At 38.4% G+C, this 12,570-nt stretch overlaps 1 protein-coding gene across 4 annotated transcripts; it reads right to left on the bottom strand.

Moving 5' to 3' along the window:
* Nucleotides 1-4,952: 4,952 nt before the first annotated feature.
* Nucleotides 4,953-12,533, bottom strand: LOC134306524 (uncharacterized). Of its 4 annotated transcripts, none has more exons than XR_010009266.1 (3): nt 12,456-12,533; nt 5,595-5,721; nt 4,953-5,312 (listed from the first exon to the last, which is right to left on the bottom strand). XR_010009266.1 is itself a non-coding variant. In XM_062990359.1 (3 exons), exons 1-2 carry the CDS (start codon nt 9,232-9,234, stop codon nt 5,697-5,699), a joined length of 2,040 nt encoding a protein of 679 aa, XP_062846429.1. In that variant the 5' UTR covers nt 9,235-9,364; the 3' UTR covers nt 4,953-5,312; nt 5,595-5,696. The 4 variants fall into 4 exon arrangements, 3 of the variants coding, with proteins under 3 accessions (XP_062846429.1, XP_062846428.1, XP_062846427.1); XM_062990359.1 differs by lacking the exon at nt 12,456-12,533 and adding an exon at nt 7,220-9,364; XM_062990358.1 differs by lacking the exon at nt 12,456-12,533 and adding an exon at nt 5,996-9,364.
* Between the last annotated feature and the right edge of the window lie 37 nt (nt 12,534-12,570).

The following is a 12,570-nucleotide window of genomic DNA, read 5'->3' on the forward strand; positions in this document are numbered from 1 at the left end:
GTGTGAGTCAAGGATCACAACGGTTTACAAAACAACGTAGTGATGCACTTGCTTAATAAAGAAATAAATACACGCTATATTCACATATTGTCGGGAGCAGAACAACTTTAACAACATTAACTTCTTCTGTTAAGGTACCGAATACCGGACAGCTGGAGTGAAGCACGCAATTTCATGTTCTATGGAAGGCCTAAAGGGTCAAAACACACTCACTTCGTGTACAAACGTCCATCAAACCATTGTCACAATACAAGCACTTTAAGAACTGGCTTTCCTTCATAACAAAAAAGCCTTTCCATTTTATTTTGGTATTCAGGTTTTACTGTAATGCTTTTAAGTAACTTTTTTCTTATATTCAAGTTAAGCTGCTACACAGATTTCTGTTCATTTTTAGTGTATCACTGCATTAAACAGATTTTTTTTTTTCTTTGAATGTAAAGTTTAAAGTAAAACTGTAATTTCTCACTCATTTTGATTGATTTTTCTAAAAATACAAAAACATTAAGCCAATAGCTTGGATGCAGCATTTTTCCCTACAGCACTGCAGAGCTATTCAGTTGTTAAACATATACACTGGATTAATGTGAATAACTGTAATGTACTTGAAGTGTGCACTGTGTGAACAGTATTATCCAGTTCTTATCTAGACAATATCTAGAAAATACAAGTATCGGTTTGAGACTCGGTATCGGATCGGGATCAAAATTAATAATCGGGATCAGTATCGGGAACAAAAAAACTTCCCTATTCTTATTAACCAAAATAACTAACAAAATAAAATAAATAAATAAATAAAGCAGCCAATCCGGGGCCCTCAATTATTTGGAGCCCCTGGGCTGAAGCCGAAAGATCTTTTGTTTTTTTTAAATAATGTTTACTACTTGAAGAGGTTTTGATTGTGAAATAAAATATTAAATGACCAATTTTGTCAATCCTGTTAATTCCCTCATGTGATATTGAAGCTTTCTTAGTTGAATGCTCAGTTTTAATCGAGTACAAAGATGTAGTTTGTCATAATCTTTTGTATCCCCTGTAGGCACCACCCTTTTTCACAGATGAGCCCCTTAATTAGAGTAAGATACATGCATTATTAATATTATTGATAATGTGGTGAAAATTCCTGCATTTTTTTTATATCGCAATATTATCGCAGGGAAAAAAAAATATCGCAATGTCAGTTTTTTCCAATATCATGCAGCCCTAATTTATAACATTATAAATAATCAAATACATTTATAACATTATAAATAATTAAATACATTTATAACATTATAAATAATCAAATACATTTATAACATTATAAATAATAAAGATTGTTAGTAAATGTTAAACTGAGATCTGATGATAAAGTCCTGTACCATGATGCATCATGAATGATTCATTTCTTTAGGTTGTCCACTATGGGAGGCACTCTAGAACTCTCTGCTCGACTCTTTGCTGGATCTCTTCTCTCTGTGAATTTCTCTATACACAATACTTTAATTTTTCTTCTTGAATTCTATGTGTAATCGATCCCTTCTGTTATGTTTGTTTTGTCATTGTACATCGACCTTGAGTTTGCTGAAAGACGCTATATAAGTTAAACTTATTACTATTATTATTATTGTAGTTTGTGTGGTTCTTAACACCAGATCAGCTGCTGTCTCTATTATCATGGCTGAACAGATTCTCACAAGTTGGGGTCGACGGTTTTCTTTATTTGTGTAAATAGAGATTAGAGTCGTTTGCGTGACTGTGAGGGTTTAGTGGTGCTGTTAGTGTTAGTATTAGTGATAGACACAAATACATTCAATAATAAATGTTATTTTTACTTACTGAGTTCATCTTTATCTTCAGGTTCTTCCTTCTTCACAGGCTTCATCTGGAAACCTCCACACTGTTGGTCCTCTGGGGTGAGGTGTTCCTCAGAGGTGACGTGTTCCACAGGGATTAAAGATCCTTCACCTGAAATTCATCAATATGTGAAGAAGAAACTCAACAACTGGAGGAAACTGAAGGTTGTGGGTTTAGTTACCACAAATAAATACTACTTAGATTTAATCCAGACTGGAAGTATCAGCACTTCTACACAGGACAGTACGGTACAGTACAGGTTCTAATCCCACTATCCACATTCTCTTATTATTTCTGCTATACTAACCACACTGTACTGTACTAACATGGCAAATTGCTCCACATTTACTTACAGAAGTAACTTCCATCTTCTTCCTCCTCCTTTTTTATTAGTTTCTCTTGGAATCCTTCATTTTGTAGATCTATGGGGGTGACGTGTCCCTCTTCTGCTGACTGCATTATTAAAAGATCTGACAGACAGACGGACAGATAGACAAATGTACTTTATTCCCTATTAAAGAGAAATCCAGGAATACTCTTTCAGACTGTTTTAACTGTTTATTTTTAATGCTGTGAGGCTGTAAACAGAGTGAAAATGTTGAAACTATTGTGGGACTGAGCAGCATCAGACAGAAAAGACTTCTAATAGAACTTTTTGGGTTGGTTTCACAGACAGGGATTAAGCCTAGTCCTAGACTACACAGCATTTTGAATGGAGATTCTCTATTTAAAGCTAAATGTAGTCCTGGACTATAAGACTTAATCCCTGTCTGGGAAACAACCCTTTGAGTTTGGTGGAAGTGGTTTTGTGGCCCAAAGTGAAATGATGAAGTCTGATGTTCTTTACATCTAGTTTCTCATCCACTCCCAATAACAGTGCTGTACTAATACTTTTAACTTTTACTATAAACCTGTAAAACAACCTGTAAACAAAGCTACAAGAACTCGCTGTTTCTATCAAACATTAAAAACTGTAAACAAAGCTGAAAATGTGACGCGTTTATATCAAAATGTTAGATTTAATAATGAATAAACTCTGAATCCGTTGCAATCCTTTGATTCATCGGTTCAATGAATCGGTTCATCAGTACTGAATCATGTGTGATGCTAACAGTTAGCGGAGCAGCTAATAGTTTGTTTGTTTAAATAAAACTAGAGTTAAAGCTCCTCAAATCCTCACAGTGATGTTTTATTATGAACTCTAGTTTTATTATTAATTAGAATGTGGTTATAATTAAATATAAGGGTTATAATTAAATACATATTTTACTTACAGATGAGGCTCTACAGTACAAACACAGCAGCTTCTTGTTCTTCTTATGATGTTTAATGGCGGTTGGCAGAACAACTTAAGACGCACCAGCGTCACCAACTGGACTGGAGTTGAACAGCAGCTTAGCAGTAAAACATCTCCATTAGCCCTGTATCTCTCAGCTACAGTGTTGGGGGGAACGCGGTACAGTCACGTGATTACTTTTTATCTGTAACGAAGTCATGTAACGCGTTACAGTTACATATTTGTAATGACATTACAGTTACTGTGATGAGTCGTTCTAGAACGAACCGATTCTATTGAACGACTCTTTTGAAATGAACTAAAAGAACCGAGTCGCTCCTCTAGTATAAGGACAAATAATTAAGAAATAAACTTGTTTAATGATGTTAAATCTGATTGGTTCATGGCGTGTATGTTTTAAAGCGGAAACAAACACAGGCACATCTCTGTACAAGAGAGGATTTTTCTGAAACTAAATAAATAAAGTAAATAAATGGAATTTGTTTGTATGTGATTCCAGTATACAGTATTTGTTTGGGTTTAGAATGTAACGTGAAAGTAAAGTAATGAGGAACGAGATTACATTTTCCAGGATGTAATGAGTAAAGTAATCCCATTACAATTTTAGTTATGTAATGAGTAATGAGTAATGGATTATTTTTTGAGTAACTACCCCAACACTGCTGAGGTAGCTTTAGAGAGGACTACAGTCAGTCCTAGACGTTCTTCCAAGCAGTTTCTTAATGTCATGTTTTGTTTTCCAACTCACACATTCACACCAGTAGAAGCTTAAAAATAACACTACAAACCAACTAGGCACAAGAGGATTCATCTTTATACACGGTGCTGTTTATGCTTTTACACTTTAAAACATGAAGAGTTTTTTTTATTACAACAAACACAAAGGCAACAATTAATAATTATAAAAATAAAATAATAATAATCCCTGATAGCACATATACGTCTCAGAGACGTCTGGAAAAGGTCGGAACATCTTAAATGCATCGCGTTCTATTTAAATTGATCTTACTTTGGTCTCATCATCATCACCGCGTTCTACATATTGAACACATACGCATACACGTCTTTTTGACATCTGCATTAAGCAGCGATTTTCACCCGAGCTGCAATTTCCCAGTTCGGATTCTGACCTCGTCGAACTTTCACACCATATGCTCACAACATGAAAAAAGTAGTTAGTATTGTATCCAGTACGCTGCAAGGTAGAACTATTACTGGTTTTTTTTTTACCTCTTTCTTAACTCGCACTTAGGACATAACTACACTGGGCGAGGTCGCAGGCACACCAGTTCATACAGGCAGAGAAACAGTTTCTGCAGTGGCCAAGCTGAATTGTACATATGACCATATGCATTTATTCTCCATTAGTGCAACTAGGAAACCTCATACTTGTCTAAACAGAGCTAAATAAAGGGTCAAGTACATGTAAGAAAAATAAAGGTTTCTTTAAAGTTAATGGAAAGTATAACATTCGTGGATCTTACCTCTGTTAAGAAAAGTTTAGACATTTGAATATTTAATCTACTTAATATAGTAAAAAAATATTTATACACACACACACGTGTACATTAGACTTGGACTAATTGCAGCATGCATGAATTCACACCTTATACCAAGCCCTGAAAATTAGGTCATACATTGTCCAGTAGCTGGACAAGATCTTTGTTTACTTTTCATACTTCCTGAGTTACATTACAAAATCAAAACAAAAACATGGATAACTCAGCAAAAGACTACTGTATCTGGCATTTGATGATCTGATGGACCCAAGTTCAACGTCGCAAAATGAAAACGAAGCAAGACACGTTGAAGGTAAGCACACTTATTTTATTGCAAATAGTAACAGAAGTAGCATAGATCAATGCCTTCAGAAATGTTACACTCTTCTTTGCTCATGTGTTCCATGTGTGTTGCGACATGCACAAATTTAAAGTTCAGCAAGAGTCAAAGTAATTAAACACGAAGCTTTTAATTAGCTTTACGAAGCTGTAAATGTGGTCTGCATTACAGGAGCGAGGAGGGTAGCAGTTTTTATACTACCATGCAGAAATGGTCAAGAATCCATGCAGTACAGGTGCAGCAGATGGAAATTGGGTTAAAACTCCACTCATCAGAAACGTTCAAGACAACTCAAACCCCTTGCATGGCTGTTACAGGCAACACATATGATGTCTGCATTCACCTAGAAACAAAAATAGCAAGATTTACAATACAAAAAAAGGTGCACTGTAGAAATTCTACAAGTAGTAGAAGGAAGTGTCCTTATAACTGTGTGCATTGGTGTGTGTGCACTGCTGCAACAAAACACTTCATCTGGAAAATACACTTTGTATTACTTATATTTAACTTTCAACATTCAACTAAATGTCTTAAGATTCGAATGAGGTTTAAGTTTTTGAGAAATGTAACATCGACAAAAAAGCCTGTGCTTCCCTCCAGCTAAAAGAAAGCAGTGTAAACTCACTTCCACTGCATAAGCTTAATTGTAGCATCCCCCTTTAAATGATGGCTTGAGACTTGACTGATGGTATAAATTGCATTTATTGCTTCTCCTTGACAGCTTACGTTAAACCTTCTGAGCATTGTAAGAGCTGAAAGAAATAAAACATACAAACAATTATGACACATTCTTCTAGAACAACCTTTCCATATAAACATGTACATAAGCACATAAACTAACATAACAATTCGTTACATACCCTTGCAAACATACAAAACTACCCTCTTGCATTACATACATACGTTGGGCAATGTTAGCTTTAGCATTCGCGCTAATGTGCGGATCCTTCCGACAGACGCATTTATCAAACTTTACTTATAGATAATATAAACATACTAATTAACAATAAAACATAACTTACACACCTTGTGCCTCTTAAAGGGGGGCTAAAACCATATAAAAGCTGCTTTATTTGCTCCTTTCAGCTGCTGCTCTGCCGCCAAACTAATCTGTTTTTTACCGTTAACCTGAGTTCACCTAGTTTCACAATAAAAGTCCCTCATACAAACATACTGTATGTGGTGGTTAAATTCACAGGCAATAAAATACAAAATAATTAGCACTTACTAAACAAATACAAAAACATTGTTATTCTTTGGGGTTATTTACACTCCCACCAAATTATATGTGTTTTAACTAAAGAACATGCACATATAATTTCCACATTTGAAATAACTCTTAATGTTTCACAGTTTACAGTCCTTGTACCATTCTAAACCGCTTCTAGCAATAAAACCAACTTTTGAACTGGTCGTTCTACCACTGAAGGCTTTCCAAGACGTTCACCTTTTTTGTTTAAATTTCTATCTCCTAAAGAGATTTTAGCCCTTCTAACCAGACCGTCCTTATCAATAACAGTCTCTATGACCCTTCCGAGTCTCCAGCAGTTCCTTGGTAAAGTGTCCTGTGAGTCTATCACTACATCTCCAATTTGCAAGTTCCTTTTAGTAATATGCCAACGCTGTCTTGCTATGATGTTGTGCAAGTACTCCTTTTTCCAACGACTCCAAAAATGTTCTGTCAGATACTGAACTTGACGCCATCTTTTGCGACCATACAGATCTTCTCTTTCAAATTTACCTGGAGGAGGTAAAGCTGTGATGGATTTCATAGTGATTAGATGATTTGGTGTGAGAGGCTCCAAACTGTTGGGACTATTCAGATTGTCGACAGTGAGTGGACGATTGTTAATTATTGCCATAGCTTCATAGAGAAAGGTCCGTAGAGATGAGTCGGTGAGTCTTCCTGACGAAAGTAGAAGTGTGGCATTTAACACGTTTCTCACAGTCTTTATTTGCCTCTCCCATACTCCTCCTGCATGGCTGGAATGAGGTGCATTCAAAACAAATTCACACTGATTTTCCGTAAGAAAGGTTTTCAGTCTATCCATATCAAGTTCTTGTAATGCAGCCTTCAATTCATTCTTTGCACCTACAAAGTTTGTGCCTTGGTCACACTTTATCTGACGAACAGTACCTCGTAATGCAATAAAGCATCTCAAGCTGTTAATAAATGCATCAGTTGACATGTCTTCTAACATCTCAATATGAATGGCACGAGAACAAAAGCAAGTAAGGAGCAAACCATACCTTTTGTGTTGCTTTCTGCCCTGTTTAGTCAGAAATGGACCAAAACAGTCCATCCCGCAAAAAGTGAACGGTGGTGAGGGTTCTACCCGTTCTGTAGGTCGGTCACTCATTCTTTGACCTTCAACTGGTCTTCTGAGCTTTCGACATGTAACACACTGATGAATGTGAGATGCAACTGCTCTGTTTAGTCCAGTAATCCAATAGCCATTGGATCTGATTTCATTGATAGTGAAGCCTTTGCCCTGGTGTTTTACCTTCTCATGGTAATGAGCAATTATCAAACTGGTTATGTGATGACCTTTAGGGATGACCTTTGGGTGTTTGAATGAACTTGAGGAGGATGAATGACCAAGTCTTCCTCCCACCTTGAGTACACCATCTTTATCCAGAAAGACATCAAGACTGTACAGTTTGTTGTGAATTGGCAATTGACTTCCCTTGCTCAACAGCTTTATTTCATTTTCATAAGCTTGCTTTTGTAGATCTTTGATGAAAAGAAGCTCTGCGCTTTGCCTTTCTTTTACCGTGGAGAGTGTATTTGATTTGTCTTTCTTTACACGACGTAAAAGACGTGCTACTGCTTTGATGGCTCGTGACCATGAGGAAAACTTAGACAGCCTGTCTGCAAGGGTCACTTGTTCTTTGGTCCTTGTCTGAAGTACATGGGACCTTTTGACTTCCGGATCTCCTATTGGAAGATCATGGATCAATTCTGTTGAAGGTTTAATTTCCTTTTCCCATAAAAACTTGGGGCCCGTAAACCAATTAGATGAAAGTAGCTCATCTATCGTTCTTCCTCTGGAGGCATTATCGGCGGGATTCTCATCAGTTGATATATAGGCCCACTGTTGAGGATTCGAACAGTGGCGTATTTTCTGTACTCTATTTGCTACAAAGGTGTGGAAGCGTCGAGCATCGTTGTTTATATACCCTAATACAACTTTGGAATCCGTCCAAAAGAACTCTTCCACGTTGGTGTAGCTTAGCTCTTCTTTGAGCATGTTGCTAACTGTGACTGAGACTACTGCTGCTGTCAGTTCCAGTCTGGGTATGGTAACTACCTTCAAAGGAGAAACACGGGCCTTGCCCATGATAAGAGCACAATGAACTTCTCCCTTTTCATTTTTCAACCTCAGGTAGGAGCATTGACCATATCCCTTATTGCTAGCATCTGAAAAGTGGTGTAGTTCCCTTTTATTCACCTTCCCAAAGTTAGTTGGTACATAACATCGGGCTATACTAATTCTTTCTAAGTTTGTGAGATCATCTAGCCATCTCTCCCACCGTGGCCTTAGTCTTTCAGGTAGTAGATCATCCCAACCAGTACCTTGATGGCACATCTCCTGCAGGATCCCTTTGCCATTAAGGAGATATGGAGCGACAATACCCAGGGGATCGTAGATGGAGGCAACAGTGGACAGTATGCCCCGACGTGTTGCTGGTTGGTCCTTTGCTGTAATTTTGAATGTGAAACTGTCACTTTCAATGTCCCAGTGAATTCCAAGTGCTCTCTCAAGAGACATATCATTCAATGTGAGGTTTTTCGTTTTAGTGTCTGTTGCACGTTCTGATGGAGGAATACTCTGTAGGACCACATTACTATTTGATACGAATTTGTGAAGACGGAGACCACCATTTGCACATAGTTCACGTGCTTCTAGTGCCAGCTCAATAGCCCTTTCTGCTGACTCTACACTTGTTACTCCATCGTCCACATAAAAGTCTCTTGCAATGAATTGTGCACCCATTGGATATAAATGACTGTTATCTTTTGCCAGCTGTTTTAGCCCATAGTTCGCACAACCTGGAGAAGACACTGCACCAAATAGATGGACTTTCATTCGGTAGTCTCGGGGTTGTGTGTTAGTGTCTCCATTTGTCCACCACAAGAAACGTAGATAATCACGGTCTTTAATTGGGACATGAAATTGATGGAACATTTTCTCAGTGTCACACATCAAAGCAATGTGATGCTGGCGAAAGCGAATGAGAACACCTGTTAGATTGTTTATCATATCCGGACCTGACAGTAGGTGTTCATTGAGGCTGTTACCTTTGTGTCTTGCAGAGCAGTCAAATACAACTCGCAACTTGTCCGGCTTTTTTGAGTGATATACTCCATGATGAGGAATGTACCATTTTTCACCACCAGCACCTTCTTCATGTACTTCCACTACATCACCTCTTTCAATGAGATCCTTCATATAGATAATGTAATTATCCTTGTACTTCTCATTTACAGAGAATTTCCTTTTTAGGTGATTGAGTCTTATTATAGCAAGCTGCCGGTTGTCAGGCAGACATGGTCGTTCCTTAAATGGCAGGGGCATTTCATAATGTCCTTGTTCATTTTTCCTTATGCCTTTCCTCAGTATGTCCAGAAAAATTAGATCCTCTTGAGAGACAGTTTTGCCATCTCCATGGGTGTCCTTAAAATCAGACTCGAGAATTTTGATTGCATCGACTGGTGTCATTGCAGGGAGCTCTTTAACAGTTACTCGATGACAATGACCAGTTGCCATAAATGTACCAGCTTGCAGTGTTGAGCAGCCTACAATACTCCACCCCAAATCTGTAAGAATTGCATATGGCTCATTATCTTTACCAGATATGACCCTCCTTGGGACTAGAGTTCGGGGGCAGTTGTATCCAATTAGGAGACCGACCTCACAGTCAAGAAGAGGAGGTAAACTATCTGCGATGGTTGTGAGGTGTTCCCAATGTTTTGCCGTCTCACGAGTTGGTATGTGCTCTCGATTTGCAGGTATACAGTCCTTTGTGTAGGTAGAAGGGAGGTCAATATGTATAGTGGAGTCATAGCCTCTTACACAAAGGTCAGAAACTCTTTCACTTTTCATGATTCTATTGCTCCCATCATTGTAGTAAGTTTTAGTTTTACTGGCTGTGTAGCCACCTGTAATTCCTTGCTTACATCTTCATCAATAAAGGTGGTGTCACTCTGCGTATCCAAAAGCGCATAAACAAGCTTTTCTTTAGATGGATTCCTTTTATAAGACACCCATACCGGCACTATCATTGAGGTACTAACTTCTTGACCTTTACTATGGACATTGAGTGACATAACAGCCGTAGGCTCAGTTTCATGCTTTGGTCGCGAATCCTTGCTTTGCCAGGGTCCCTTAGTGGTTTTCTTATAGTTGTCGTCATGGAGACAAGTAGGGTGTCTACCTTTACACAACTCACAGGTGTGTCGACGCCGACATTCCTTGGCACCATGGCCCAGCCTTAAACAACCATAGCACAGCCTGTTGTCTTTAACATAAGCCCTTCTGCTTTCTAGAGACTTGGACATAAACTCTGGGCACTTATGCAGATAATGACCGGTATCGTGACACAGCATACACTGAGTTTTCTTTCTTTCTTGATTTGCTGGGTGATCATTACTGTCTTCAAGAGTTTGAGTGTTCAAGACACTGGCCTTATTCCTTTTAATCTTTGTGTTCCTTTGATCATTGTAAGACTCAGATGAACGTAGTGCAAAAGTGGAAGTGATTGGATTGCAGGCAATTTCTGCTTCTAGTGTCATGAACTGAACAAAATCCTGGAAACAGGGAAATTCCTTTCCTTCTGTGAGGGCTATTGTGACCTGACGGTTCCATCGAGTAGCTAGCCAGTCTGGTAATTTTAGTGTCAACTTTTGATTTTCTTCGCAATCATTTAGAATGTCCAAACCCTTCACATGAGGCATTGCCTGCAGACATGCATTCAAGAAATCAGAGAAATCTCTTAATCCTTCAGCATCCTTGGACTGTAATTTCGGCCAATCTGACAGCTTCTCTCTAAAGGCTCTTTGAATTATAAATGGCTGGCCATATCGCCGATTTAACTTCTTCCACGCATCATTATAAGCTTCCTCGTCCTTACGATAGAAGGTGCCCTCAAGATATTTTTGGGCCGAACCACTGACATATCTCTTAAGAAAGTGCAGTTTGTCCGATGCAGGGATGTTCTTTCTATCTATTAGTGACATAAATGAAGCTTTCCATTCAATGAAGTGAAGTGGATTGCCATTAAACACTGTTGGTTCTGGAACTGGCAGTCTGTTCATGGCTATGCTGTCTTGAACAGCTTGGGCTAAGAAAGATATGTCGTTTGTTGAAGTTGATCGGACTTCATTAGACTGCTGATTGGCAGAGTGAGACACATGACTTTGACTTGCAGGATCCCTGTGAACTGAATAAATGTCATTTTCTTGTTTCACTTCTCTGTCATAAGCTTCTAGTCTGGCGTGAGCAGCCTTGACGCTCTTTTCAGCTTGCAAGCATTCTAATTCGGACTTGTGAATTTCTAATTCCTTTTTCTGTTGTTCCTCCATGGTTCTTATCCGTTCCTTAACTTTCCTTTCCTCCTGTAAGACCTTGTATTCAGCCTCTTTTGCTGCTAATTCTGCAGCTGCATCTGCTCGTTTGGCTGCAATGCAAGAGGAATCGGAGTGATGACTGATGCTTGACTGTGAAGCTGTTGAACCATATATGGAACAAGCGTAGTCAGGAACAAGTAGCTCACGCAGACGTTGCCTTTCGATTTCAGCATCAAATTCTCCATTTACACCAGTTAATCTCTCATAAATTATTTTGATAATGTCTTTAGTCACGGCATCACAGGCATCAACCTTACGCCTTACATCAGCAGCAGGTGGAATGTATTCTCTTAATTCGTCATAAAGTTTGTTAATGTCACCCTTTGCCTCTTCGAGACTGTCTATTAGCAATGTCAAATGACTTTCTGAAATATCTAATTTCAATTCTTGCCTTGCCTTTCGGGCTTGTACTTTCCATTGTTCATACAAACTTAAAAGTCTTTTTTCTTTTTTAAGAAATTCCTCCTTTTGATAAGTTTGCATTTTTTCTGTAAGAACTCGTGGGCGTTCAGATCTTCTGGGCAGCTCTTTAGTGTTTTGAACGTTACCTTTTAGTTCAGTTAGAATTTTTTCTTTAGTTTGTATGCTTTCCTTTATTTCACGTCTTACTGCGCCCTCTGTAGTTTCTCTTTGGAGAATGTCTCTGCCTTCTTCAATCTCTCTTTGAAGAGTAATAATCTGCTCTTCGTTGTCCTTTGTGTTTGATGCGGACGTGGACATGTTTCAGATCTTAATGTAGCAGTGTGCCTTAAAACTTTCTTGACCACCACACCGACTCTGTGCTGTCCGTGTATTTATCCGTACCAGCCGTTTTATTTTGCAGCACAGTAATTCGGTGAAAGCCAAAGCTCTTACTGTAGCATCCCCCTTTAAATGATGGCTTGAGACTTGACTGATGGTATAAATTGCATTTATTGCTTCTCCTTGACAGCTTACGTTAAACCTTCTGAGCAATCTGTCTCGCGTGTGT

The sequence above is a fragment of the Trichomycterus rosablanca genome, unplaced genomic scaffold (genome assembly GCF_030014385.1).
Source record: "Trichomycterus rosablanca isolate fTriRos1 unplaced genomic scaffold, fTriRos1.hap1 scaffold_203, whole genome shotgun sequence".
Taxonomy (NCBI): Eukaryota; Metazoa; Chordata; class Actinopteri; order Siluriformes; family Trichomycteridae; genus Trichomycterus; species Trichomycterus rosablanca.

Bases quoted from the DNA above. Each gene is read 5' to 3' on its own strand.
- LOC134306524 (XM_062990358.1), bottom strand. From the start codon at position 9,234: ATGATAAACAATCTAACAGGTGTTCTCATTCGCTTTCGCCAGCATCAC.